At 43.5% G+C, this 26,744-nt stretch overlaps 1 protein-coding gene across 6 annotated transcripts in view; it reads right to left on the minus strand.

Annotated features, from left to right (window-relative positions):
- The window catches only part of LOC124043434 (A-kinase anchor protein 9-like), a 134,714-nt gene that overhangs the window by 67,771 nt on the left and 40,199 nt on the right, over positions 1-26,744 (minus strand). For all 6 annotated transcript variants that reach the window (XM_046362045.1, XM_046362043.1, XM_046362044.1 and 3 more), the window contains 9 exons: positions 24,448-24,645; positions 21,218-24,157; positions 19,686-19,772; positions 18,041-18,176; positions 17,681-17,760; positions 17,070-17,199; positions 16,659-16,756; positions 9,092-9,203; positions 8,658-8,895 (listed from right to left, as the gene is read on the minus strand). In XM_046362045.1, coding sequence (XP_046218001.1) covers positions 8,658-8,895; positions 9,092-9,203; positions 16,659-16,756; positions 17,070-17,199; positions 17,681-17,760; positions 18,041-18,176; positions 19,686-19,772; positions 21,218-24,157; positions 24,448-24,645 — 4,019 coding nt within the window. The remainder of the gene's footprint in view (positions 1-8,657; positions 8,896-9,091; positions 9,204-16,658; positions 16,757-17,069; positions 17,200-17,680; positions 17,761-18,040; positions 18,177-19,685; positions 19,773-21,217; positions 24,158-24,447; positions 24,646-26,744) is intronic.

Consider the following 26,744-nt stretch of genomic DNA (forward strand, 5'->3'; position numbering starts at 1 on the left):
ACCAGTGAAATATACCTGCTGACGCACATGCTACGGATGGGTGCTGAAATGGTGACCAGTGTGCTGAGATAAGGTGGGGCTTTACCTAGCAAAGACTTATAGATGACCTGGAGCCAGTGGGTTTGGCGATGAATATGAAGCGAGGGCCAGCCAACGAGTGCATACAAGTCGCAGTGGTGGATAGGCTATGGGGCTTTGGTGACAAAACGGATGGCACTGTGATAGACTACATCCAATATGCTGAGTAGAGTGTTGGAGGCTATTTTGTAAATGACATCGCCGAAGTCTAGGATCAGTAGGATAGTCAGTTTTACAAGGGTATGTTTGGCAGCATGAGTGAAGGATGCTTTGTTAAGGAATAGGAAGCTGATTCTAGACTTCATTTTGGACTGGAGAGACTTAATGTGAGTCTGGAAGGATAGTTTACAGTCGAACCAGACACCTAGGTAGTTGTCCACATATTGTAAGTAAGAACCGTCCAGAAAAGTGATGCTTGACGGACAGGCAGACGCGGGCAACGATCGGTTGAAGAGCATGCATTTAGTTTCACTTGCATTTAAGAGCAGTTGAAGGCCACGGAAAATGAGTTGTATGGCATTGATGCTCGTCTGGGGGTTAACACAGTGTCCAAATAAGTGCCAGAAGTATCCAGAATGGTGTCGTCTGCGTAGAGGTGGATCAGACACTCACCAGCAGCAAAAGCGACATCATTGATGTGTACAGAGAAGAGAGTCGGCCCAAGGATTGAACCCTGTGGCACCCCCATAGACTGTCAGAGGTCCGGACAACAGGCCCTCTGATTTGACACACTGAACTCTGCCTGAGAAGTAGTTGGTGAACCAGGCGAGGCAGTCATTGACAGAGTTGAAAGCCTTGGCCAGGTCGATGAAGACAGCTGCACAGTATAGTCTCTTATCGATGGTGATTATGATATCGTTTAGGACCTTGAGCGTGGCTGAGGTGCACCCATCACCAGCTCGGAAACCAGATTGCAAAGCGGAGAAGGAACGGTGGGATTGCAAAGCGGAGAAGGAACGGTGGGATTCGAAATGGTCGGTGATCTGTTTTTAACTTGGCTTTCGAAGGCCTTAGAAAGGCAGGGTAGGATAGATATAAGTCTGTGGCAGTTTGGGTCTAGAGTGCCTCCCCCAGCAGCTTTCCAATATTTGGGAATCTCAGACGATACGAAAGAGGTTGAAACGGCTAGTAATAGGGGTTGCAACAATTTCAGCTGATAATTTTTAGAAAGAGATGGTCCAGATTGTCTAGCCCCACTAATTTGTATGGGTCCAGATTTTGCAGTTCTTTCAGAACATCCAGATAGCTGATTTGGGTGAAGGAGAAATGGGGGAGGCCTGGGCAAGTTGCTGTGGGGGGTGCATGGCTGTTGACCGGGGTAGAAATGCTTATTGAAATTCTCAATTATCGCAGATTTATCGGTGGTGACAGAGTTTCCTAGGCTCAGTGCAGTGGGCAGCTGGGAGGAGGTGCTCTTATTCTCCATGGACTTTACAGTGTCCCAGAATGTTTTGGAGCTTGTGCTGCAGGATGCAAATTTCTGTTTGAAAAAGCTAGCCTTTGCTTTCCTAACCACCTGTGTATTTTGGTTCCTGACTTCCCTGAAAAGTTGCATATCGCGGGGGCTATTTGATGCTAATGGTCAAGGGCAGTCAGGTCTGGAGTGAACCACGGGCTATATCTCTAACTGGTTCTATATTTTTTGAATGGGGCATGCTTTTTAAAGATTGTGAGGAAAGCACTTTTAAAGAATAACCAGGCATCCTCTACTGATGGAATGAGGTCAATATCCTTCCAGGATACCCGGGCAAGGTCGATTAGAAAGGCCTGCTCGCTGAAGTGTTTTAGGGAGCATTTGACAGTGATGAGGGGTGGTCGTTTGACCGCGGCCATTACGGACGCAAGCAATGAGGCAGTGATCACTGAGATTCTGATTGAAGACAGCAGAGGTGTATTTGAAGGGCAGGTTGGTTAGGATGATATCTAGGAGGGTGCCTGTGTTTACAGATTTGGGGTTGTACCTGGTAAATTCATTGATAATTTGTGTGAGATTGAGGGCATCTAGCTTAGATTGTAGAATGACCGGGGTGTTAAGCATGTCCCAGTTTAGATCACCTAGCAGCACGAGCTCTGAAGATAGACGGGGGGCAATCAATTCACATATGGTGTCCAGGGCACAGCTGGGGCCGGAAGGTGGTCTATAGCAAGCGGAAACGGTGAGAGACTTGTTCCTAGAAAGGTGGATTTTTAAAAGTAGAAGCTAAAATTGTTTGGGCACAGACCTGGATAGTATGACAGAACTCTGCAGGCTCTCTCTGCAATAGATTGCAACTCCGCCCACTTGAATGTATGTAACCAAGGCTTTTACAGAAGTCAACAAATGAGAGGGCCTGGGGAATGGGAGTGGAGCAAGGCACTGCAGGGCCTGGATTAACCTCGACATCACCAGAGGAGGAGTGTGCTAAGGGCTATAAGAACTGGTCGTCTAGTATGTTTGGAACCGAGAGTAAAAGGAGCAGGTTTCTGGGCGCGGTAGAATAGATTCAACGCATAATGTACAGACAAAGGTATGGTAGTTTGTTAATACAGTTGGTATTGTCTCTAGACATCAATTAAACAGTTTTTTGGGGAATCTGTACTCCATACATTTTCCCTGACAACCCAAAGTACTTGTTACATTTTGAATTGCTTAGCAGGACAGGAAGTGTGTGAAATTCACGCACTTCTCAAGAGAACACGTGGTCATCCCTATTGTCTATGGTCTGGCAAACTCAATAAACAAAAATAAATGTCAGGGTTGGAGTGTGCCCCTGGCAACCGTACATTTTAAAAACAAGAAAATGGTGCAGTCTGGTTTGCCTAATATATGGAATTTGAAACTATTTTTACTTTTACTTTCACTTTTGATACTTAAGTATATTTTAAAACAAATACTTTCACTCAGGTGGTATTTTACTGGGTGACTTTCACTTTTACTTGAGTCTTTTTCTATTAAAAAAGGTATCTATACCTTTACTCAAGCATGACAATTGGGTACTTTTTCCACCACTGCATTTTAGCAGATGCGACTTACATTTCCATTTAAAAAATATATAGTGTTATTGTTTGTGTACAGATGAGGGGGGAAAAACAATTTAATACAATTGAGAATAAGGCTGTAATATAACAACATGTTGAAAAAGTCAAGGGGTCTGAATACCTTCCGAATGCACTGTACATCACTTTACAGTATATGTTACATCCCTACTATATACACTGATACTAATTAATATATCAGGAGATAAAAGCTATGCTAATAATAATGGACCCAGGACAGGGTGAGAATAAAACTGAAATTTACTTTCAAATTAATAAGGAGATGGCCAATACCTTGGCAAATTAAAGTGGGCCTGAATGGCAACTGTAGAAGTTCACTGCCTGGTGCTTTCAGGTCACAGTGATCTGATAAGTGCTGCTGCACTCTTTCTATGCATGCACAGACACACAGATGAGGGAGATGAAACATCTCACTTATGCACCGGTGGTGTTTCTTCAATAAAATGTACAGTACCAGTCAAAAATGTGGAAACACCTACTCATTTAAGGGTTTTTCTTATTTTTTTTTTAAAAAACTATTTTCAACATTGTAGAATAATAGTAAAGACATTAAATATATGAAACACATAAGGAATCATGTAGTAACCAAAAAAGGGTCAAAAAAATCAAAATATATTTTATATTTGAGATTCTTCAAAGTAGAGACCCTTTGCCTTGACAGCTTTGCACACTCTTGGCATTCTCTCAACCAGCTTCATGAGGTAGTCACCAGGAATTAACAGATGTGGCTTGTTACAGGTAATTTGTGGAATTTCTTTAAGCCAAATCAGTTGTCACAAAACAAAGTAGGGGTGGTATAAGGAAGATGGTATTTTACCAAATATGGCTAAGTCCATATTAAAGCAAGAACAGCTCAAATAAGCAAAGATAAACAACAGTCCATTAACTGAAGGTCAGTCAATCAGGAAAATTTCAAGAAATGTAAGTTTCTCAAGTGCAGTCACAAAAGTCATAAAGCGCTATGATGAAACTGGCTCTCATGAGGACCGCCACAGGAAAGGAAGACCCAGAGTCACCTGTGCTACAGAGGATACGTCCATTAAGAGTTACCAGCCTCAGAAATTTCAGACCAAATAAATGTTTCAGAGTTCAAATAACAGACACATTTCAAAATCAACTGTTCAGGGGAGACTGTGTGAATCAGGCCTTCATGGTAGAATTGCTGCAAAGTAACCACTACTAAAGGACACCAATAAGAAGAAGAGATTTTTGAGATGTGCTGGTCCCCACGGTAGAGTGTAAAACGATGAGCCACATAGAAAGGACAATATGAAGTGCTGGAGAGAATAGGAGAAGTTAATGACTGGATCTGACAGCCAGGTCGTCGTCCCCGGGAGCAGATCTATCACATAAACCTGTTAAAAGCATGGAGAGAAAAACCCCAATTGTCACGTACCCCACACCCACTCAGGAGGCAGCCGCTGTGTATGTGTCACCTACTCTGTCCCCTGCACAAGTACAGGAAGTAAAGACCCTGATCCAGAAAACAGATGTATTTTCAGGGACATCAGGCCGAGTAGATAAACTGTTGGAGAAAATTGGTCAAGTTCTGTACATTACGACCCTGCACCTAGCCAAAGGTTACTGCCAAACTCATCTGACTCCCAGAGCCAAATAAAGACAGCCTTTGCAATCCCTGATGGTTTGTTTCAATACACAGTCATGCCATTCGGCTTACACGGGGCCCCAGCCAACTTTCAACGCACCAGGTCCTAAAACCGAACAGAGCTTATGCCGCAGCCTATTTACATGGCGGATCTACAGCCCAGATTGGGAATCCCACTTACCTAGGGTACAGGCAGTGCTAGACGCCCTTAGGAAAGCAGGACTCATGACAAACCCTGCCAAGTGTTGTGGGTTTAGAGGAAACCGAGTATCTGGCAAGAGGGTTCATCAAATCCCAACTTAAGGTCGAGGCAATTAGAAAATGGCCAAAACCAGGAAATAAGAAGCAGGTTCGAGCCTTCCTAAGGTTGACTAGTTACTTCCGGAAGTTCATCCCAAGTTATGCAGTAGTGGCCGCCCCACTCACCGACATGACTAGTGCCAGAGGGCCAAACATGCTAAGATGGGATGAAAAAGCCAATAAATCATTTAGAACATTAAAGGAGGCTCCCTGCTGTAATCCAGTGCTGGTGATACCAGACTTTGAGCATGAGTTCATTGTTCAGACGGATGCGTCAGAGGTCGGCTTGGGAGCCGTGCTCTCCCAAGAGGTAGATGGGGTGGGAAAGCTGGAACCACGGGAGGCCAACTACTCAGTCTTGAGAAAGAGACTGTGGCAGTAAAGTGGGCTCTAGAAAGCCTGAAATACTACCTGCTAGCACGCCACTTCACTCTACTCAGTGACCATGCCCCACTCACCTGGATGCAGGTGTTTTTTGAGTCTCCAACCGTTTCACTTTGACATAAAACACAGAGCAGGGAAGGAAATGGGAAATGTGGATGGGTTGTCCCCATGCACGCCTATTTTGCTGCGGTAGACCGACCTAGGGGATGCTCAGCATATGTGGGAACTCTTGTAAACTGTTGGAAAAGCTTTCCTCATTAAGATGGTTGAGAATGCCAAGAGTGTGCAAAGCTGTCATCAAGGCAAAGGGTGGCCTTGATGACAGCTTTGCACACTCTTTTTATATAGAATCTCAAATATAAAATATGTTTTGATTTGTTTAACACTTGTTTGATTACTACATTATTCCATGTGTTATTTCATGTTTTTGATGTCTTCACTAGTACTCTACAATGTATAAAATAGTAAAAATAAAGATAAATCCTTGGTGTGTCCAAACTTTGGACTGGTACTTGTGGCAAAGGGGGCCGAGTGATAAATGGCAGATATGTGAGGGCAGAACTAATAAACGGGCTCTGCCCTCACACTAAAATGGCCATCCCCGAAAAGAACGACATATCACACAATGGCCGACCGCCAAAAACAACAATCCCCAGAGGAAAGGGGAACGCTCAGAAGGTGGGGGCGACCCACAGATAAGGGGTCAAAACAAACCAGGAAGAGAGAGGAAGGGGCTGGGGGATCTGTGAACCATAGAGAAAGAGAAAGTAACAATATATAGTAGCTGGTTTATACCATATATGACCTGGACTGTTTGGACTTATCTGTTTGCATTTGGACTAGAGGTCGACCGATTAATTGGCATGGCTGATTAATTAGGGCCAATTTCAAGTTTTCAAAACTATCGGAAATCGCATTTTTGGACGCCGATTACATTGCAATCCAAAAGGGGACTGCGTGACAGGCTGACCACCTGTAACGCAAGTGCAGCAAAGAGCCAAGGTAAGTTTCTAGCTAGCATTAAACGTATCTTATAAAAAACAATCAATCTTAACATAATCACTAGTTAACTACACATGGTTAATGACATTACTAGTTTAACTAGCTTGTCCTGCGTTGCATATAATCAATGCAGTGCATGATAATTTATCATCGAATCACAGCCTACTTCGCCAAATGGGTGATTTGGCCTTTAACAAAAGCGCATTTGAGAAAAAAGCAATCGTTGCACCAAAGAACCTAACCATAAACATCAATGCCTTTCTTAAAATCAATACACAAGTAAAAAATTTTTAAACCTGCATATTTAGTTAAAAGAAATGCATGTTAGCAGGCAATATTAACTTGGGAAATTGTGTCGCTTCTCTTGCGTTCAGTGCAAGCAGAGTCAGAGTATATGCAGCAGTTTGGGATGCCTGGCTCGTTGCGGACTGTTTGAAAACCATTTCTTCCTAACAAAGGCCGTAATTCATTTGCCAGAATTTGACATAATTATGACATAACACTGAAGGTTGTGCAACGTAGCAACAATATTTAGACTTGCCACCCATTGCCACCCATGTTCGATGAAATACGGAATGATTCCGTATGTCACTGAAAGAATAAACATTTGTTTGCGAAATTATAATTCCCGGATATGACCATACCTAATGCTCGTATTTCTGTGTTTATCATATTATAATTAAGTCTATGATTTGATATTTGATAGAGCAGTCTGACTGAGTGGTGGTAAGCAGCAGCAGGCTCATAAGCATTCATTCAAACAGCACTTTCCTGCATTTGCCATCAGCTCTTCGCAATGCTTGAAGCACATCGCTGTTTATTACTTCAAGTCTGTCAACTCCTGAGATTAGGCTGGCAATGCTAAAGTGCCTATAAGAACATCCAATAGTCAAAGGTATATGAAATATTAATGGTATAGAGAGAAAGTCTGATAATTCCTATAATAATTACAACCTAAAACTTCTTAACTGGAAATATTGAAGACTCATGTTAAAAGGAACCACCAGCTTTCATATGTTCTAATGTTCTGAGCAAGGAAATTAAAACGTTAGCTTTTTTTTACATGGCACATATTGCACTTTTACTTTCTTCTCCAACACTGTTTTAAACAGGTTACATTATTTATTTGAGAATAAATTGATTTTATTCATGTATTATATTAAGTTAAAATAAGAGTTCATTCAGTATTGTTGTAATTGTCATTATTGCAACAAAATATATTTTTTTTTACATTTTATTTAAAAAATGGACGATTAATCGTTATCGGCTTTTTTGGGGGTCCTCCAATCGGTATCAGCGTTGAAAAATCATAAACAGTCGACCTCTAGTTTGGACCTGGACATACAGAGAACCCGATTCATATACCGAACCCTGCAATCCTTGACCACGCCTACGGCCTGGGCGGACCAGGACGGAGAAACCAACATACAGGTACTGTACGGTCTTGCTCTAAATTTGTCCTGTTCGATTTTGGTGACGGTCTCCGCTTAATTTGTGACAAACTCTCCTAACCTTGAAGAGGTTACTGTAATACACATACTGTAATGCCCATGAGGTGTTCGTGGACTAAGCAATTCATATGTTGACTTGGATTCCATAAAGTTGGATTTAGTTTGAGCTCAATTATTTGTGTTTATGGGCAATGTGAAAGGGTCGATGGTGATCTTTTGAGAGGCTACTCAGACTCCTTGCTCCGGCCACACCCACAGACAGTCTCTTCTCCGGAATGAGTCTGGATCTGTGTACCTCCCCGACCATTCACAGAATGTGAGCACATTCATGGCCATCTGATTGGTCCAGAAACCAATAGGTTGGACCAGAGCCAAAACACATGTGGGTAAAGAAGAGGTTTCAAAATGTGTCATTGGCTTTGATACTCTGATTGGTTAGACGAGCTTCTCCTCACCAAAAACATCTTCAATGATGGCTTCCTCAGAATAAAGTATGTAGTGAACAACAGAGCAGGGGTCTAACATACCACCTAGATACCAGGGGCTTGTTCAGGTAGATGCAATGGTAGAAAAAATTCAGATAGAAAATGCATCCGTCATCCATTTTAAATGACTGATTCCATTAGTTTGACAGGCGTAGTGCCTAGTATAAACACTGAGAAGTTCATGCATGTGATTTACGTACAGCTATATCTTGGCCAGGTCGCATTTGTAAATGAGAACTTTTTCTCAACTAGCCTACCTGGTTAAATAAAGGTGAAAATATATATATATATATCTAAATCAGTTATCACCATTACCTGAACTGGGCCTCAGTGCCTGTGACCTCATCAAGGTGCTGCTGTAGCACTAGGAGTTCGGTAGAGTAGCGCTCCTCTGTCTCCTTGGCATGCTGCTGGTAGTAGGCCCTAAGGTGCTCCACCTCCAGTCTGTGGCATTCCTCCAGCTGGGCCCGCTGCTGCTGGACGTCGGCCCTCAACTTCTGGACGTCCTCAGCAGTGTGGGAGGAGGGCGAGGCACTGGTCAGCTCCCTCCCATCTGGGTAGAGAGAGATAGTGTAAGCATTAGCATGGCTATGTCGACGGAAGCAGACGGGCTCTATCTTTCCCATTCATTTTGGTATTGAGGCTTGCAGACATTCCAAATGCAGATGGTATAGAATATGGGCACCACATAATTCGGCACCATTTTGGGGTGATTTTGGTTTAGACATACAATGTAGATCAAGATTTACCATCAAGGCCGTGTGTGGAAGTAATAGAGCTGTCGATAAGCTTGCGCAGGCTGGCGATCTCCTCCTGACTGCTGCGCTTCAGATCATTGTACCCCAGCTGTATCACCTCAATCTAAGAATAACAAGTAGTTTGACAGCAGAGTTCATTGGCGTTATCATTAAAATCAATTAGCTAGAGTGCCTTCTGGAAGTATTCACACCCCTTGACTTTCCCCCAAAAATCTAAATCGAAATTGTCACCGGCCTACACACAATACACCGTAGCGTCAAAGTGGAATTATGTTTTTTTTTTTTTTTTTAAAACAAATTAATAAAAAATGAAAAGCTGAAATGTTATGGCAAACCAAAATAAATTCAGGAGTAAAAATTGACTTAACAAGTTGCATGGCCTCAGTCTGTGTTCAATAATAGTTTTAGACATGATTTGTGAATGTACCCCACACATACAATTATCTGTAAGGTCTCTGAATCAAGCAGTGAATTTAAAACACAGATTCAACCGCAAAGATCAGGGAGGTTTTCTAATGCCTTGCAAAAGGCACTACTGGAGGTGAAAAAAAGAAGAAACATTTAATATGCAAGTTATAAATTACACTTTGGATGGTGTATCAATACACCCAGTCACTACAAAGCTACAGGTGTAGTTTAAGGCAAGAGTTTAATTGCTGTGAGAAGAAAAATTAGATCAACATTGTATACTAAACAAAAATAAACATGTGACGTGTTGGTCCCATGTTTCATGAGCTGAAATAAAATCCCAGAAATGTTCTATAAACACAAAAAGCTTATTTCACACACATTTGTTTACATCTCTGATAGTGAGCATTTCTCCTTTGCCAAGATAATCCATCCACCTGACAGGTGTAGCATATGAAGAAGCTGATTGAACAGCATGATCATTGCACAGGTGCACCTTGTGATGGGGACATTAAAAGGCCATTAGAATGTGCAGTTTTGTCACAACACAATGCCACAGATGTCTCAAGTTGACAGAGTGTGCAATTTGCATGCTGACTACTGTGATGTCCACCAGAGCTGTTGCCAGAGAATTTAATGTTAATTTCTCTACCATATGCCACCTCTAACATTGTTTCAGAGAATTTGGCAGTACATCCAAGTGGCCTCACAACCGCAGACCACGTGTAACCACGCCAGCCCAGGGACTCCACACCCAGCTTCTTTACCTAAGAGATCGTCTGCAGACCAGCCACCAAGACAGCTGATGAAACTGTACGTTGCAAAAAAGGATCTGTACACAATTCCTGGAATGTGAAAATGTCCCAGTTCTTCCATGGCTGAAAATGCAGACATGTCTCCCATTGAGCATGTTTGGGATGCTCTGGATTAACGTGGACCACAGCGTGTTCCAGTTCCTGCCAATACCCAGCAACTTCGCACAGCCATTGAAGAGGAGTTGGACAACATCCCACAGGCCACAATCAACAACCTGATCAACTCTACGCAAAGGATATGTGTTGAGCTGCATGAAGCATATGGTAGTCACACCAGATACTGACAGGATTTCTGGTATCTGTGACCAACAGATATTGATTCCCAATCATGTGAAATCCATAGATTAGGGCCAAATTTATTTATTTAAATTGACGGATTTCCTTATTTGAACTTTAACTCAGTAAAAATCTTTGAAAAACAAATTGGAAATGCAATTAACTTTTTGTGCTGAATACAAGTGTTATATTTGGGGCAAATCCAATACAACACATGACGGAATATCTCTCTCCATATTTTCAAGCATAGTGGTGGCTGAATTATGTTATGGGTATGCTTTAATAGTTAAGGACTGAGGAGGTTTTCTGGATAAAAAAAGAAATACACAGGCAAAATCCTAGAGGAAAAGCTGGTTCAGTCTGCTCTCCGACAGACACTGGGAGATGAATTCCCCTTTCAGCAGGACACAAGGCCATATCTACAGTGGAGTTGCTTACCAAATAGACAGTGAATTTTACCCGTAGCGGCCTAGTTACAGTTGTGACTTAAATCTATTTCAAAAGCTATGGAAAGAGCTGAAAATCGTTGTCTAGCAATGATCAACAACCAATTTGACAGATCTTGAAGAACTATGAAAAGAATGGGCAAATGTTGCACAATCCAACCCAGCTGTAATAGCTATCAAAGGTGATTCTAACATGTATCGAATACTTATCTAATCAAGATACATTAGTGTTTTTATTTGAAATCTATTTTTACTTTTTTAATTAATTTTTTTATTTTTTACAAATGCATCATCCAGGTTAGGGGAGGATTTGGCCGGCTGGGTTGTCCTTGTCCCATCGCTCACTAGTGTCTCCTTGTGGCGGCCAGGCTCATGAATGGAGTTTCCTATGACACATTGGTGTGGCTGGCTTCCAGGTTAAGCAGGAAGTGTGTCAAAAAGCAGTGTGGCTTGGCAGGGGTCATGTTTCAGAGGACGCATGGCTGTCAACCTTCACCTCTCCCAAGTCCATACGGGAGTTGCAGCGATGGGAAAAGACTAAATACCAATTGGATATCACGAAATTGGGGAGAAAAAGGGATATAGATATACACACACACACAGTTGAAGTCGGAAGTTCACATACACCTTAGCCCAATACAACTAAACTTAGTTTTCACAATTAATCCTAGTAAAAAATCCCTGTTTTAGGCAAGTTAGGATCACCACTTTATTTTAAGAATTTGAAATGTCAGAATAATAGTAGAGAGAATTATTTATTTCAGCTTTGATTTATTTCATCACATTCCCAGCGTGTCAGAAGTTTACATAAACTCAATTAGAATTTGGTAGCATTGCCTTTAAATTGTTTAACTTGGGTCAAACGTTTCGGTCAGATTGGTAGGCCTTCTAGCTCGCACATGCTTTTTCAGTTCTGCCCACAAATGTTCTATAGGCTTGTGGTCAGGGCTTTGTGATGGCCACTCCAATACCCTGAAATCTGAGCAAGGGTAGCATTCCAGAGGGACATCAGAGACTGTAATGTTCTTTGCTTCACGGAAACATGGCTCACTGGAGAGACGCTATCGGAGGCGGTGCAGCCAGCGGGTTTCTCCACGCATCGCGCCGACAGAAACCAACATCTTTCTGGTAAGAAGAGGGGCGGGGGCGTATGCCTTATGGCTAACGAGACGTGGTGTGATCAAAGAAACATACAGGAACTCAAATCCTTCTGTTCACCTGATTTAGAATCTCACAATCAAATGTCGACCGCATTATCTACCAAGATAATTCTCTTCGATAATAATCACAGCCGTATATATTCCCCCCCAAGCAGACACATCGATGGCTCTGAACAAACTTTATTTGACTCTTTGCAAACTGGAATCCATACATCCTGAGGCTGCATTCATTGTAGCTGGGGATTTTAACAAGGCTAATCTGAAAACAAGACTCCCTAAATTGTATCAGCATATCGATTGCGCAACCAGGGCTGGAAAAACCTTGGATCATTGTTACTCTAACTTCCGCGACGCATATAAGGCCCTGCCCCCCCTCCTTTCGGAAAAGCTGACCACGACTCCATTTAGTTGATCCCTGCCTACAGACAGAAACTAAAACAAGAAGCTCCCACGCTGAGGTCTGTCCAACGCTGGTCCGACCAAGCTGATTCCACACTCCAAGACTGCTTCCATCACGTGGACTGAGATATGTTTCGTATTGCGTCAGATAACAACATTGACGAATACGCTGATTCGGTGTGTGAGTTCATTAGAACGTGCGTTGAAGATGTCGTTCCCATAGCAACGATTAAAACATTCCCTAACCAGAAACCGTGGATTGATGGAAGCATTCGCGTGAAACTGAAAGCGCGAACCACTACTTTTAATCAGGGCAAGGTGACTGGTAACATGACCGAATACAAACAGTGCAGCTATTCCCTCCGCAAGGCTATCAAACAAGCTAAGCGTCAGTACAGAGACAAAGTAGAATCTCAATTCAACGGCTCAGACACAAGAGGCATTTGGCAGGGTCTACAGTCAATCACGGACTACAAGAAGAAAACCAGCCCAGGATGTCTTGCTCCCAGGCAGACTAAATAACTTTTTTGCCCGCTTTGAGGACAATACAGTGCCACTGACACGACCTGCAACGAAAACATGCGGACTCTCCTTCACTGCAGCCGAGGTGAGTAAAACATTTAAACGTGTTAACCCTCGCAAGGCTGCAGGCCCAGACGGCATCCCCAGCCGCGCCCTCAGAGCATGCGCAGACCAGCTGGCCGGTGTGTTTACAGACATATTCAATCAATCCCTATACCAGTCTGCTGTTCCCACATGCTTCAAGAGGGCCACCATTGTTCCTGTTCGCAAGAAAGCTAAGGTAACTGAGCTGAACGACTACCGCCCCGTAGCACTCACTTCCGTCATCATGAAGTGCTTTGAGAGACTAGTCAAGGACCATATCACCTCCACCCTATCTGACACCCTAGACCCACTCCAATTTGCTTACCGCCCAAATAGGGCCAAAGACGATGCAATCTCAACCACACTGCACACTGCCCTAACCCATCTGGACAAGAGGAATACCTATGTGAGAATGCTTTTCATCGACTACAGCTCGGCATTCAACACCATAGTACCCTCCAAGCTTGTCATCAAGCTCGAGACCCTGGGTCTCGACCCCGCCCTGTGCAACTGGGTACTGGACTTCCTGACGGGCCGCCCCCAGGTGGTGAGGGTAGGCAACAACATCTCCACCCCGCTGATCCTCAACACTGGGGCCCCACAAGGGTGCGTTCTGAGCCCTCTCCTGTACTCCCTGTTCACCCACGACTGCGTGGCCACGCACGCCTCCAACTCAATCATCAAGTTTGCGGACGACACAACAGTGGTAGGCTTGATTACCAACAACGACGAGACGGCCTACAGGGAGGAGGTGAGGGCCCTCGGAGTGTGCTGTCAGGAAAATAATCTCACACTCAACGTCAACAAAACTAAGGAGATGATTGTGGACTTCAGGAAACAGCAGAGGGACACCCCCCTATCCACAACGATGGAACAGTAGTGGAGAGGGTAGTAAGTTTTAAGTTCCTCGGCATACACATCACAGACAAACTGAATTGGTCCACTCACACAGACAGCATCGTGAAGAAGGTGCAGCAGCGCCTCTTCAACCTCAGGAGGCTGAAAAATTCAGCTTGTCACCAAAAGCACACAAACTTCTACAGATGCACAATCGAGAGCATCCTGGCGGGCTGCATCACCGCCTGGTACGGCAACTGCTCCGCCCACAACCGCAAGGCTCTCCAGAGGGTAGTGAGGTCTGCACAACGCATCACCGGGGGCAAACTACCTGCCCTCCAGGACACCTACACCACCCGATGTTACAGGAAGGCCATAAAGATCATCAAGGACAACAACCACCCGAGCCACTGCCTGTTCACCCCGCTATCATCCAGAAGGCGAGGTCAGTACAGGTGCATCAAAGCTGGGACCGAGAGACTGAAAAACAGCTTCTATCTCAAGGCCATCAGACTGTTAAACAGCCACCACTAACATTGAGTGGCTGCTGCCAACACACTGACACTGACTCAACTCCGGCCACTTTAATAATGGGAATTGATGGGAAATGATATCAAATATATCACTAGCCACTTTAAACAATGCTACCTAATATAATGTTACGTACCCTACATTATTCATCTCATATGCATACGTATATACTGTACTCTATATCATCGACTGCATCCTTATGTAATACATGTATCACTAGCCACTTTAACTATGCCACTTTGTTTACATACTCATCTCATATGTATATACTGTACTCGATACCATCTACTGTATCTTGCCTATGCTGCTCTGTACCATCACTCATTCATATATCTTTATGTACATATTCTTTATGCCCTTACACTGTGTATAATACAGTAGTTTTGGAATTGTTAGTTAGATTACTTGTTGGTTATTACTGCATTGTCAGAACTAGAAGCACAAGCATTTCGCTACACTCGCATTAACATCTGCTAACCATGTGTATGTGACAAATAACATTTGATTTGATTTTTTGTTGTCCTTAACCCATTTTGCCCCAACTTTGGAAGTATGCTTGGGGTCATTGTCCATTTGGAAGACCCATTTGCGACCAAGCTTCAACTTCCTGACTGATGTCTTGAGATGTTTCTTCAATATATCCATAGAATTTTCCTCCCTCATGATGCCAGCTATTTTGTCAAATGCACCAGTCCCTCCTGCAGCAAAGCACCCCCACAACATGATGCTGCCACCCCCGTGCTTCGCGGTTGGGATGGTGTTCTTCGGCTTGCAAGCCGCCCTCTTTTTCCTCCAAACATGACAATGGTCATTATGGCCAAAAAGTAATATTTTTGTTTCATAAGACCAGAGGATATTTCTCCAAAAGGTACAATCTTTGTCCCCATGTGCAGTTGTAAACCGTAGTCTGGCTTTTTTTAATGGCGGTTTTGGGGCAGTGGCTTCTTCCTTGCTGAGCGGCCTTTCAGGTTATGTCGATATAGTACTCGTTTTACTGTGGATATAGATACTTTTGTACCCGTTTCCTCCAGCATCTTCACAAGGTTAATAGCACGCTGTTGTCCTGGGATTGATTTTCACTTTTTGCACCAAAGTACGTTCATCTCTAGGAAACAGAATGCGTCACCTTCCTGAACGGTATGACGGCTGCATGGTCCCATGGTGTTTATACTGTGTGCTGTTTGTACAGATGAACGTGGTACCTTCAGGCATTTGGAAATTGCTCCCAAGGATGAACCAAACTAGTGGAGGTCTACAATTTTTTCCCCCAAAGGTCTTGGCTGATTTTGAAGGTAGGCCTTGAAATACATCCACAGGTACACCTCCAATTGATGCAAATTATGTCAATTAGCCTATCAGAAGCTTCTAAAGCCATGACATATTTTCTGGAATTTTCCAAGCTGTTTAAAGGCACAGTCAACTTAGTGTATGTACATTTCTGACCCACTGGAATTGTGATAGAGTGAATTATAAGCGAAATAATCTGTCTGTAAATAATTGTTGGAAAAATAACTTGTGTCATGCACAAAGTAGACGTCCTAACAGACTTGCCAAAACTATATAGGTTGCTAACAAGAAATTTGTGGAGTGGTTGAAAAAAACAATTTTAATGACTCCAACCTAAGTGTATGTAAACATCCGACTTCAACTGCATGTGTGTTATATATATATATATATATCTCAATAAATACATGTTAAACATTTTCTTCCAATTTGAGATGTGATTTGTGTTGATCGTTGACAGAACGTGCTAATCGTGTTAATCCCACCTTGCAATCCAACAAAAGGGGTGTGAATACTTAAGGCATTATCATCCATCATATCATTATTAACAAGCACAGTTAGAAGTTAAAAAGCTAAGTGCTAGTGTCCTAGCAATTACTGTACAATAATCAAATCATTGTTGCTTTCATCCCAGTCATAACACTGTGATTATATGTCAAACCCTGACAAGAGGTTGGTGTTGTAACGTCTAAACACAACCAATCAATGACGTTTCATGTTGTTTTTTTCCCACCAATGCATAAATTGAGCATAAACCTCACAAAATGTTAACTAAAATCAACAGTTTTACACACACCGTATTGCCATCTGCCTTCAGTAAGGACTGGAGCTGTAGTAGACGACCATGCTCCTGCTCAATCCTTTCCTTCACCTGCTGAAGGTCTCTACACATTTCTATTGAACGAGACAGAAGAAATGCCCATTACAAATATGTCCTCATGCAGTTATTCTCAGGTACTGTATTTGTATCTTAATTACTAAAAGATATTTCATTTATCATTCATGTAGCTTTATTTGATGTATGTATGCAAATGAAAACTGGGGGAAAATACAATATATACTAATTTGTCATTTTATCATGCCACAGTCAAAATCGTTTGGCAACTTATTTATTTGGACTTTTCCGTTAGTCAGCGACTCATCTCATAGGCTGCATGTTTATGTAGCATTGTTATCATTCGGGTAGACATCCAAACCAATAAAGCACCTTTTGCATCCTGTAAAACAGCACTGGGATCCCTGGTTTCTTCCTTTTCGCATGAATGAAATGTCCAGTCCTCAACATCAGTGGGGTGGAGATACTCCAATAATTCCTCCCCGAAAAGTTTAGCAAAGGACTGTGAAGAGAACGGCAAAATAGCTCTCAAACATCGATGTCTCAGTGAATATTTGATGCACTCGTGTGGTAATAATCAATGTCCAAACCTGAAATAATTAGGTCAAATAACATTCTCAGAAATCGAAAAGTAATTGACAATGCAAAGGAACACAAATCAATACCTGGTTTATTAGGTTTGCTCTGTGTGTCTTATCCTTGTGGGGACATAAAATTACCAAAGGTCCCCATAAGGATAGTAAAACCAGGAAAATTCTCCGCTGTGCAGACATTTCCCACGTCCCCATCAGGACAAAGGCTATTTTAAGTTTAGAGTTACAATTACAGTTCCGGTTAGAATTAGCGTAAGCGTAAGGGATTAGTGGTTATGGTAAGGGTTAGGAGTTAGGTTTACAGGTTAGGGAAAAGTATTTTATGGAAATTAGGTTCCCACAAGGATAGAAGAACATAACACATGCGTGTGTGTAATTAATGTTAACTACCAGGATGAGCTGATTGCATTCTTCAGACACAATTTGCACCACATTCTGGTACTTGGAGCTTTTGGGATCATCTGTGAAGTCTGAGAAAAACGACAAAAGCATACAGTATTATTGTCTTATATTAAGCATAAATAGTACACCATAATTCAATTACTAAAATAAGATGAAAGCAAAAGTGACTGAATAACTTGTGTGAGTCAGTGTCCTGTTTTCTATCTACAGTTTGTAGCATGGTTTAAGTCATGAATGATAGATTAAAATAAACTTCAATGTGGCCCATCTAGCTCCATAACCCCAGATACACACACACACAATGAAAAATGCATGTGCGCACACACAGTGAAACACACACGCCCGTACCCCTTGGTTCTTTGAGGCGGCCCAGCTCAAGTATGCAGGCACGGGCGTCTGTCTGCTCCTGGAGCAGCTCCAGCTGCGCAGCGTGTATCTGAGACAGGCTGATCCGCTGGGCCTCCAGCTGCAGCCTGCACTCCACCTTCACAAATAGACAAGAGTGGAGAGAGCATAAAATTAGATACACCAGAATGTATACACTCACTCAGTCTACCTACTGTGGCACAATATAGACTGTTTCAGGAGTAGGACACAACAATTCCACAGGATTATATGTACTTGTTGCAACTTACACACAATGAATTTAAGGTATTTTTCAGCAATATGACATTATAGAGGTAACACAATTGTCAACCAATATTGGCCCCTCCAAATGTAGGCATGCCTGTTGTTGTTGATATCTGTAAGCAGGAAGTCGGCCCGCTGTGTATGATGCCATATTGCTGAGTGTACATTGTGACCACCATCCCACTCTGTCTGCCGAATTCTCTCTTTGCTCTCGTTTTCCTTAATAGGATGTCGGTGGGCAGAGCTAGGAGGGTCGTCAGTGAAATGGGACACACCTGGGCTCGGGTGTATCCCGTGATGAATACACCTCTTCCTCAATTATTGAGGAGACTCTCTCCATGCAGACACAATGATAGAGGTTGGTTGTGGCAATTTTGTTTGTTTGCTTTGGCACCTTTTAACACCCCTCATTATCACATTTATGCACGCAAACACTCACACACACCATTGCTAATTGTATTTAGTTTACATCAGTTAATAAATATGTTTTGTTATTCCTTTTGTTGTCTCCCTTTTTGTTACGAACTTCATGCCGGTTCGTGACAACCTTTAAACAAACATTCCAAATGGACAGTCCATCCAGCACCTTGTTTGAATGAGAATGCCTGTTTCCCTGATTCAGATTTTATACGCGAGACAGGGGGGAGCACCTGGGCTTTAGCACAACAAATGAGGTGCCAGCTATTATCCATTCTTCAGCCAACAATACAATGGGGAGCTGGCAAGGGTTTGTGGATGTGGATGGATGTGTAAATGCGGATGTGTTGCAGCTACACTAGCATAAAATTGTGATTTTATTTTGATGACAGTGCATTTTGCTGTGCACAGTGTTTTTGTGTTGGTTGGCAACACTGTTGTTTTCATAGTGCTTTGTAAGACAAGAATTGATCCAACCAATTTAAGCGCTATACTATAAATATTACAGTAGGACATCAAATTGATCAAATTGATGTCAAGCACATGCCTGGTAGCCTAATGCATGTAGCTATGTAGAACGTCCTGTTCTTTAGCAAATACTGCTATGAAACAGAGATTGAATAATTGCATACTGCAACTTCCTAAACAAATTCATAGTTCTTACTTTGGTTATTTCACACTGATTATTAGCACAGTCTGGGCAGTACAACACTTGCTGACACAATAACAACCAAGCATATGACTCTTGAAAATAAATATCGGTGACAAAAGAAAAGCTTTGCCTTTCATCACAGTCTTATTACTGGGTGCCCATAGTTTCTCTATGAAGCTTTGCCACCTATTGATTGACCTTCCCAACCCGCTGTACCACTCTCTGATGGATCAAAGGCAGCCACTCAGGCCGGAGCTAAAAGCACAGGCGGATGTGAGCTCAGGTGACATTTACATGCTCTATGGTCTCGTTGTCCCTTTCCTCCTCCTCTCGCTTCGCTACATGGTCCGCCCGACACTCCATCCCATCTACTCTCTTCCCCTGAAAAGAGGAGAAAAGGTAGCCATTGTAACAAGAGTTTAAACATGTGAATATAAAACACATGTTAACAGTGTTGATGAGGTCTGGCGACAACACGTATGGCATATAACACAATGAAGCGCTTACTGAGAAGGCTACACTGTAAACATTGAGACAGCTTTGGAAGCATTTCACAACATATTTTATTAGCAATTCATTAATATCAATGAATACTATGTCATCTCAAATATGGTGTACTTCACTTGCACACAGTACTGATACCAAGAACAAGAGGCAATAGCACCATTAAGTTGTTTTTATAAAGTCATTTATAAATATATGTAAATGTTGCTTATGAAGATGCTCATGAAGATGCTACTGTGTATAGTCTATTAAGGGGTCCTTCCCAGTAAGAGAAATTGAACATAATGTGGTGCACTGATGCAAGATGAGGGACAAATGCTGTGCATCTTTGACAATGCTCTACTGAGGTGAAGCCTTGGACATGTATAACACAGGTGAGACACATATGAGTGGCAGTGACATAAAATGGCTTCTCACCTTCGAGCACTTACTCCCTGCAGGACGGAAAGAAACTACAATGTATACATTTCTCTACATAAAAGCAAAGAAGTTCTTCAGCGAGAGAAAGACATTGATGAAAGATAACGACGTACATGTCATGTCTTTTCATGCTCTTTTTAATCTTTGAAGAGAATAGTTGTCACATAATCTAATTCTTACATAACAGCTTGAGTAAAGCTTGATGATTTCAGCGTAATAATTTAAACAATCTGAAAATGTTACATGGAGTGGAGCGTCAATACTCTGTGTGTTTATGCAACAGGCTCTCCTCCAGACTCTCTGTGCATTGAACCAATTGACGCTCCCCCTTCAGCTTCTCCTGCTTTACAATGAGTGGTATGTGTGGCCTGACAACCACAGACAAAATATTGAGCCTCTTCTTACCTAAGGGTGTACTTATGAGAGCCAGCATCTGTCAGGTGCTTTGTAATCAAGCCTATCAATCACTAGAGTCACAGGCTGAATGAAAAAAGAAACCCGTCAGTGCTAGAACAGGCAAACCTCACCTCAGCCAGGTTTTTAAATAAGCCTTCGGTTCAGTCTACGCAGCGTATGAATACAGATATCATTCACCTGTATCAAATAACGATCAACAATTCTAAGATTTAACAAGGGAGTAATGATACATCGTTGCGTAGTACTGGTTGTGATCATCTGTTAACCTGGTTATTTCAACCATAGTGACGATTGAACGAATGAAAAAAAACTCTATAAAACATTAACAGTTCAATCAGAAAGATTGTTTCATCAAACTTATTAAAAGGCAGGGATTGCGAGCGAGACATAAAGACAGCAATTCAGCAAGGCACTTAACGTTTCGGTAGTGGGGGCCATTCCAGCTAAGAGGACTGCAGCAGTAGCTGCTGCGTGTGAATGCCTACCTGCTTCCCAATGTCGTCTCGCTCTCCGTGGTACCCGAAGCTGGAGTCCTCCTCCCCGGTCCTCTGCTGTGAACTCGACGGAACCTGGCTCTCCATCTGAGCCCGTGACTCCCGCTCTGCTACAGCAGTAGAACCTCTAGCTTTGTTTCTCTCCACCACCTCCTCCTTCTCTCTCTTTTCTTTGGACTGGGCAGAGCGCTGGCGTTTCTTCTTGCCTCGCCGCTGCTGTGTCTTGCGCCTGTCTGACCCAGAGGATGAAGGCTCTACAGCGGAGCTATGCTCAACAGGTCCCTTCCCCACAGTGGAGACCTGAGATGGGGCTGCAGACGGAGCGAGTGTTTGGCTCTGGTGCCGAGCCTCCGGGGTGTGCCGGAGGCGATCTCGCTCTATTTCGGCAGCATGTAAGGAGGAGCGGAGCACCTCTACCTCCCCTTGGAGAGATTTAATCTGGAGATGATGATCCTTGATGGAGCAAGCTAGGACTGCAGACTGAACAGGCTGCTCTCTCTGTTGGAGATGTGATTTGCTCAGAGCAGCTCTCCCTCCCTCCTCTCTCTGCAGTTCCATCTCTCCCTTTCTCTCCTTCAGAGTCTCCCGCTCTCTTTTGAGCTCTTCCTCAAGGTTTTCGTTTTGGGCAATGACCTCTTTGTTTTCCCTCTTGACCTGACTGAGCTCACCTTCCAGCTCATCCAATTCGCCTTCTGTAACAGTCAGCTGCTCGGTAACTTCGGACAGCCTCAATGTGAGTTCCTCCTTTTCTGTCAGAGATACCTTCAGCTTCTCCATCAGCTCAGTAGTGTCTTTCTCTATCGAAGCACTGCCGTTGTCCTCCATTTGGATATTTTCCTTGCTCTCCCTCAGCTCCTGAATCTGCGACTGAAGGCTGGCAAGTTGAGACTCAAACACAAGTGTCTCCTTGAGAATCCTCTCTTCCAACTGCGCCTTTACCTCAACAAGGCACGTATACTCCTCTGTGAGCTCCTGATAGTTCACCTCAAAGTTCTTTTCGGCAAAAGAGAAAGTGTTCCTTTGCTTTTCAATCCCCTCTTGCAACTCTACCACTTGTCGCTGCTTTTGTTCATTTTCTGTGGTGAGAGATATACATTTTTTCGTCTTGGACTCCACTTCCTCTTTCATGGTGTTGTTGGTTTCCATCAAAATCCTATTTTCTGACTCCTGCCCCCTCCATTTGTTGTCCCAGCTCTTTTCTCTCTCCTTGGACTCATTTTCTAGAAACTCATTCTTTTTCAACAGCATTTGGATTTCCCTTTCCATTCTGACACTTTCTTCTCCACGCTTTCGCAGTTCCTCAACCTCCAACTGAAGTTCCTTGAGTTGCGCCACCAGCTCTTCGGCTTTTGAGCTGTGCAGTGCCATCTTTAGGTCGTCTTTCAGTGTAACAATTTGGTGTAACAGCTCGTCCCGCTTGACCTCGTAACCATTCCGCAGTTCCTCCAGGGCTCGGCTGTGCCGAATGGATGCCTCGTTGAGGAGGTTCTCAGCATTGAGATGGCTTTCCCTCTGGAGGTCCTCCCGAAGGAGAATGAGCTCCTCCTCGTGGCTGAAGAGGAGCTGTGTCCTCAGCCTCTCCAGTTCCGACTCCTGTGACTCTGCCATGCGGTCCAGCACTGCGTCCTTTTCACGCTCCATCATCTCCAGTTTGATCTTGTAGTTGGTTGTCTCCGACTCGTGCTTGGCCTCAATCTCCTCTGCTGACTCTGCAGCGGCAGCTAGCTGGGCCTTCAGGTCATCAATGGTTTCCTGGAAGCGCTGCAGATCACCCCGACAACGCTCATGGACAGCAAAGTTATGGGAGGCCTGCTCCATTTTGGCATGGGCTGAGCGGAGGTCCTGGAGCAGGTCAGTCACCTGACCCTGAAAGTTGAGCTTCTCCTGCGCCACCTGGGTCAGCTCCTGTCTGGCCTTCTCATGGAGAGCCTGGGCATCTAGGAGCCTCTGCTGAAGCTCTGCGATCTTGCCCTTAAGCTCGATCACCACCTCGGGACTGGGCGCGGGTTGCTGAGCTCTTAGAAGTGCTAGATCTTCGCGATGCTGCTCCGTGACCCGCTCCAGAGCCGCAGAGTGCTGCAAGCGAAGTTCCAGCTTCATCTGGACGATCTGCTCACCGTACATCTCATCTAGCTCTGCCCGAAGATGCTCCAGCCTGCGGGCTGAGTCCTCCTCTATTCTCTGGATGGTGTCGCTCTCTGACAGGCTCCCCTGATGGCATCGCTTCTGGAGATCTTCCACAGTGCCCATTAGCTGCTGGATTTCACTGGAGGACATCCGCTCCTTCTGCCTAGAGGCTGAGAGTTCGCACCTGCATGACTCTAACTCATCCCTACAGCTATCGCACTCACCCTTACTGATCTCCAATTCAACTCTACAGCTATCCCACTCACCCTTACTGATCTCCAATTCAACTCTACAGCTATCCAACTCACCCTTACTGCTCTCCAGCTCAACCCTATAGCTATTCAACTCACTCTTACTGCTCTCCAGCTCAACCCTACAGCTATCCAACTCACCCTTACTGCCCTCCAGCTCAACCCTACAGCTATCCAACTCACACTTAGTGCTCTCTAAGTCCCTCTTACAGTTATCTAAGTCACTCTTACAGCTCTCCAGCTCTTGAGCCTTTGAGGACATTTGCTGGTTGAGGCCGTTTAAGCATTTCTCAGAGGCCGTCAACTCACCCTTTAGCTGGTGGAGGGAGGAGTCATGTTCTGACATGACTCTCTCTTGCTCGGCAATCAGCAGTTCTTTCTCGTTCATCTTCTGTGCAAAAGTCTCCTCAGTCATCCTTCCCACCTGTGTAAGCTCCACCTTGAGCATGGTCAGTGTACGCTCATGTTCTGTTATTATTGCAGTTTGTTCCGAAATCAGCAGGTCTTTCTCATTTAACCTTTGTGCAATTGATTCTTCTGTTCTTCTTCCCACCTGTGAGGGAAAAGTAAGAATTAGACATACAGGTAAAATGTCAAATATAATTCAAATCTCATACTAAAACGGTATAAATAAAACTTCTACAAAACAGCCCTTAAACTAAATTATGTTTTTGTAAGGTAATAAGCTAATAATAGTAAGCAATGTAATCAGATTTCAAAATGCACCCTGTAATCAACCACCTTTAAAAGAGATCCATTGAATAGATCAATAAATTTCATACAAGCAGACATTTTCACCTGAATGACAGACATTGACTAACAGCAAATACGCAGCCGTCTCACCATATCAGCCTCGTTGAGCCGGTGCTGAAGCTGGCTGACATGCAGCAGATGCTCCTTGCTCATCATTTGCTGCGCTCTGACCTGGCCATCCATCTCCTCCAGCTGCTGCTGATATTGGACGAGCTGCTGCTTGGACTGCAGGAGGTCCTGTGCTGTGCTGCTGTGGCTAGTGTTCCTCAGTGTCTCTCCTGCCTGCAGCTGTCAATCAAACCAGAGGGTGTTCATGTTCCCATGAAAACTGGGGAAAACTACAATATCACCACCACATCTGTTGTATAATTATTAGAAGGGTAATAAAAATCCATGAAATGTTGATAGAGCAGGGTAAAGCTTGAGACAGAATAAGATCGCATAGGACTAGCACAGGTATGTCTAACCTAGAGTTGCAAAATTCCAGTAACTTTCCCCAAATTCCCCGGTTTTCCAGAAATCCCAGTTGGAGGATTCACAGAATTCTGCTTTTCCCCCACTGTTTAAAGGAATATTCCAACAAGGTTCTCTGGAAAACCAGGGAAGGATACCGAAATTTTGCAAACGACCGATGGTTCTCCCAATCACGGCCAGTTGTGATACAGCCGGGAATCGAACCGGGGGCTGTAGTGACGCCTCTAGCACTGAGATGCAGTGCCTTAGACCGCTGCATCACTCGGGAGCCCCTTCATTAGGAATGCTTTTCCACATATGCTGAGTACTTGTTGGCTGCTTTTCCTTCACTCCATGGTCCAACTCATCCCAAACCATCTCAATTGGGTTGCGGTTGGGTGATTGTGGAGGCCAGGTCATCTGATGCAGCACTCCATCACTCTCCTTCTTAGTCAAATAGCCCTTACATAGCCTGGAGGTGTGTTGGGTGATTGTCCTGTTGAAAAACAAATGATAGTGGGACTAAGCACAAACCAGATGGGATGGCGTATCGCTGCAGAATGCTGTGGTAGCCATGCTGGTTAAATGTGCCTTGAATTTGAAATAAATCACTGACAGCGTGACCAGCTAAGCAACCCCACACCATCACAACTCCTCCATGCATCACGGTGGGGACCATACATGCGGAGATCATCCGTTCACCTACTTTACATCTCACAAAGTCATGGGTTGGAAAAAAATCTCAAATTTGGACTCATCAGACCAAAAGGACAGATTTCCACCGGTCTAATGTCCATTGCTCGTGTTTCTTGGCCCAAGAAAGTATCTTCTTATTGGTGTCCTTTAGTAGTGGTTTCTTTGCAGCAATTTCGCAATGATGGCCTGATTTACGCAGTTTCCTCTGAACAGTTGGTGTTGATGTGTCTGTTACTTGAACTCTGTGAAGCATTTATTTGGGCTGCAATCTGAGGTACAGTTAACATTCAAGAACGTATCCTCTGCAGCAGAGATAACTCTGGGTCTCCCTGTCCTGTGGCAGTCCTCATGAGAGCCAGTTTCATCATAGTGTTTGATGGTTTTTCCTTCTTGCAAGCACTTGAAGAATCTTTCAAAGTTCCAGAAATTTTCCACATGACCTTCATGTCTTAAAGTAATGATGGACTGTCGTTTCTCTTTGCTTATTTGAGCTGTTCTTGCCATAATATGGACTTGTTTTTTTCTCTCTTCTGTACACCACCCCTGCATTGTCACAACACAACTGATTGGCTCAAAAACATTAAGTCAAGAAAATCCAAATTAACTTTTAACAAGGCACACCTGTTAATTTAAATGCATTCCAGGTGACAAACTCATGAAGCTGGTTGAGAGAATGTCAAGAGTATGCAAAGCTATCATCAAGGCAAAGGGTGGCGAAACAATATATTTAGATTTGTTTAACACTTTTTTGGTTACTACATAATTCCATGTGTTATTTCCTAGTTTTAAGTTTTCACTATTATTCTACAATGTAGAAAATAGTAAAATATTGAAAAGCCCTGGAATGAGTAGTGTGTCCAAACTATGAACTGGTACTGTACATATGTCTAGTTTCCTGAAACGGGTCACATGTCGCAAGTCCCGACTTCACAGGTGAGCAATTTTAACTTAACTTTAACTGCATTTTTGGGTGAAAATGTGAACTTTCATGTGCCTTACAAACCTGTATGAAAACTGTAAATACGAATAAAATTGTTAAATTACCAACCTTGTTGGTTAAGCCACAGAAACAGACAGCAACCTTCCCACTAATGGATGGGCTGGATAATGAGTGGGCTGGACAAGCCGAGGAGAGAGGATTGGTTTGCCATATAGACTGCTTCCGTCTATTTGAGCCGGTCAGTCTGATGGTAATCCTGTCAAACGCTGCTTTAAAAAAAAAAACGTATCGCGTAGTG

The sequence above is a fragment of the Oncorhynchus gorbuscha genome, linkage group LG09 (genome assembly GCF_021184085.1).
Source record: "Oncorhynchus gorbuscha isolate QuinsamMale2020 ecotype Even-year linkage group LG09, OgorEven_v1.0, whole genome shotgun sequence".
NCBI classification, from domain to species: Eukaryota; Metazoa; Chordata; class Actinopteri; order Salmoniformes; family Salmonidae; genus Oncorhynchus; species Oncorhynchus gorbuscha.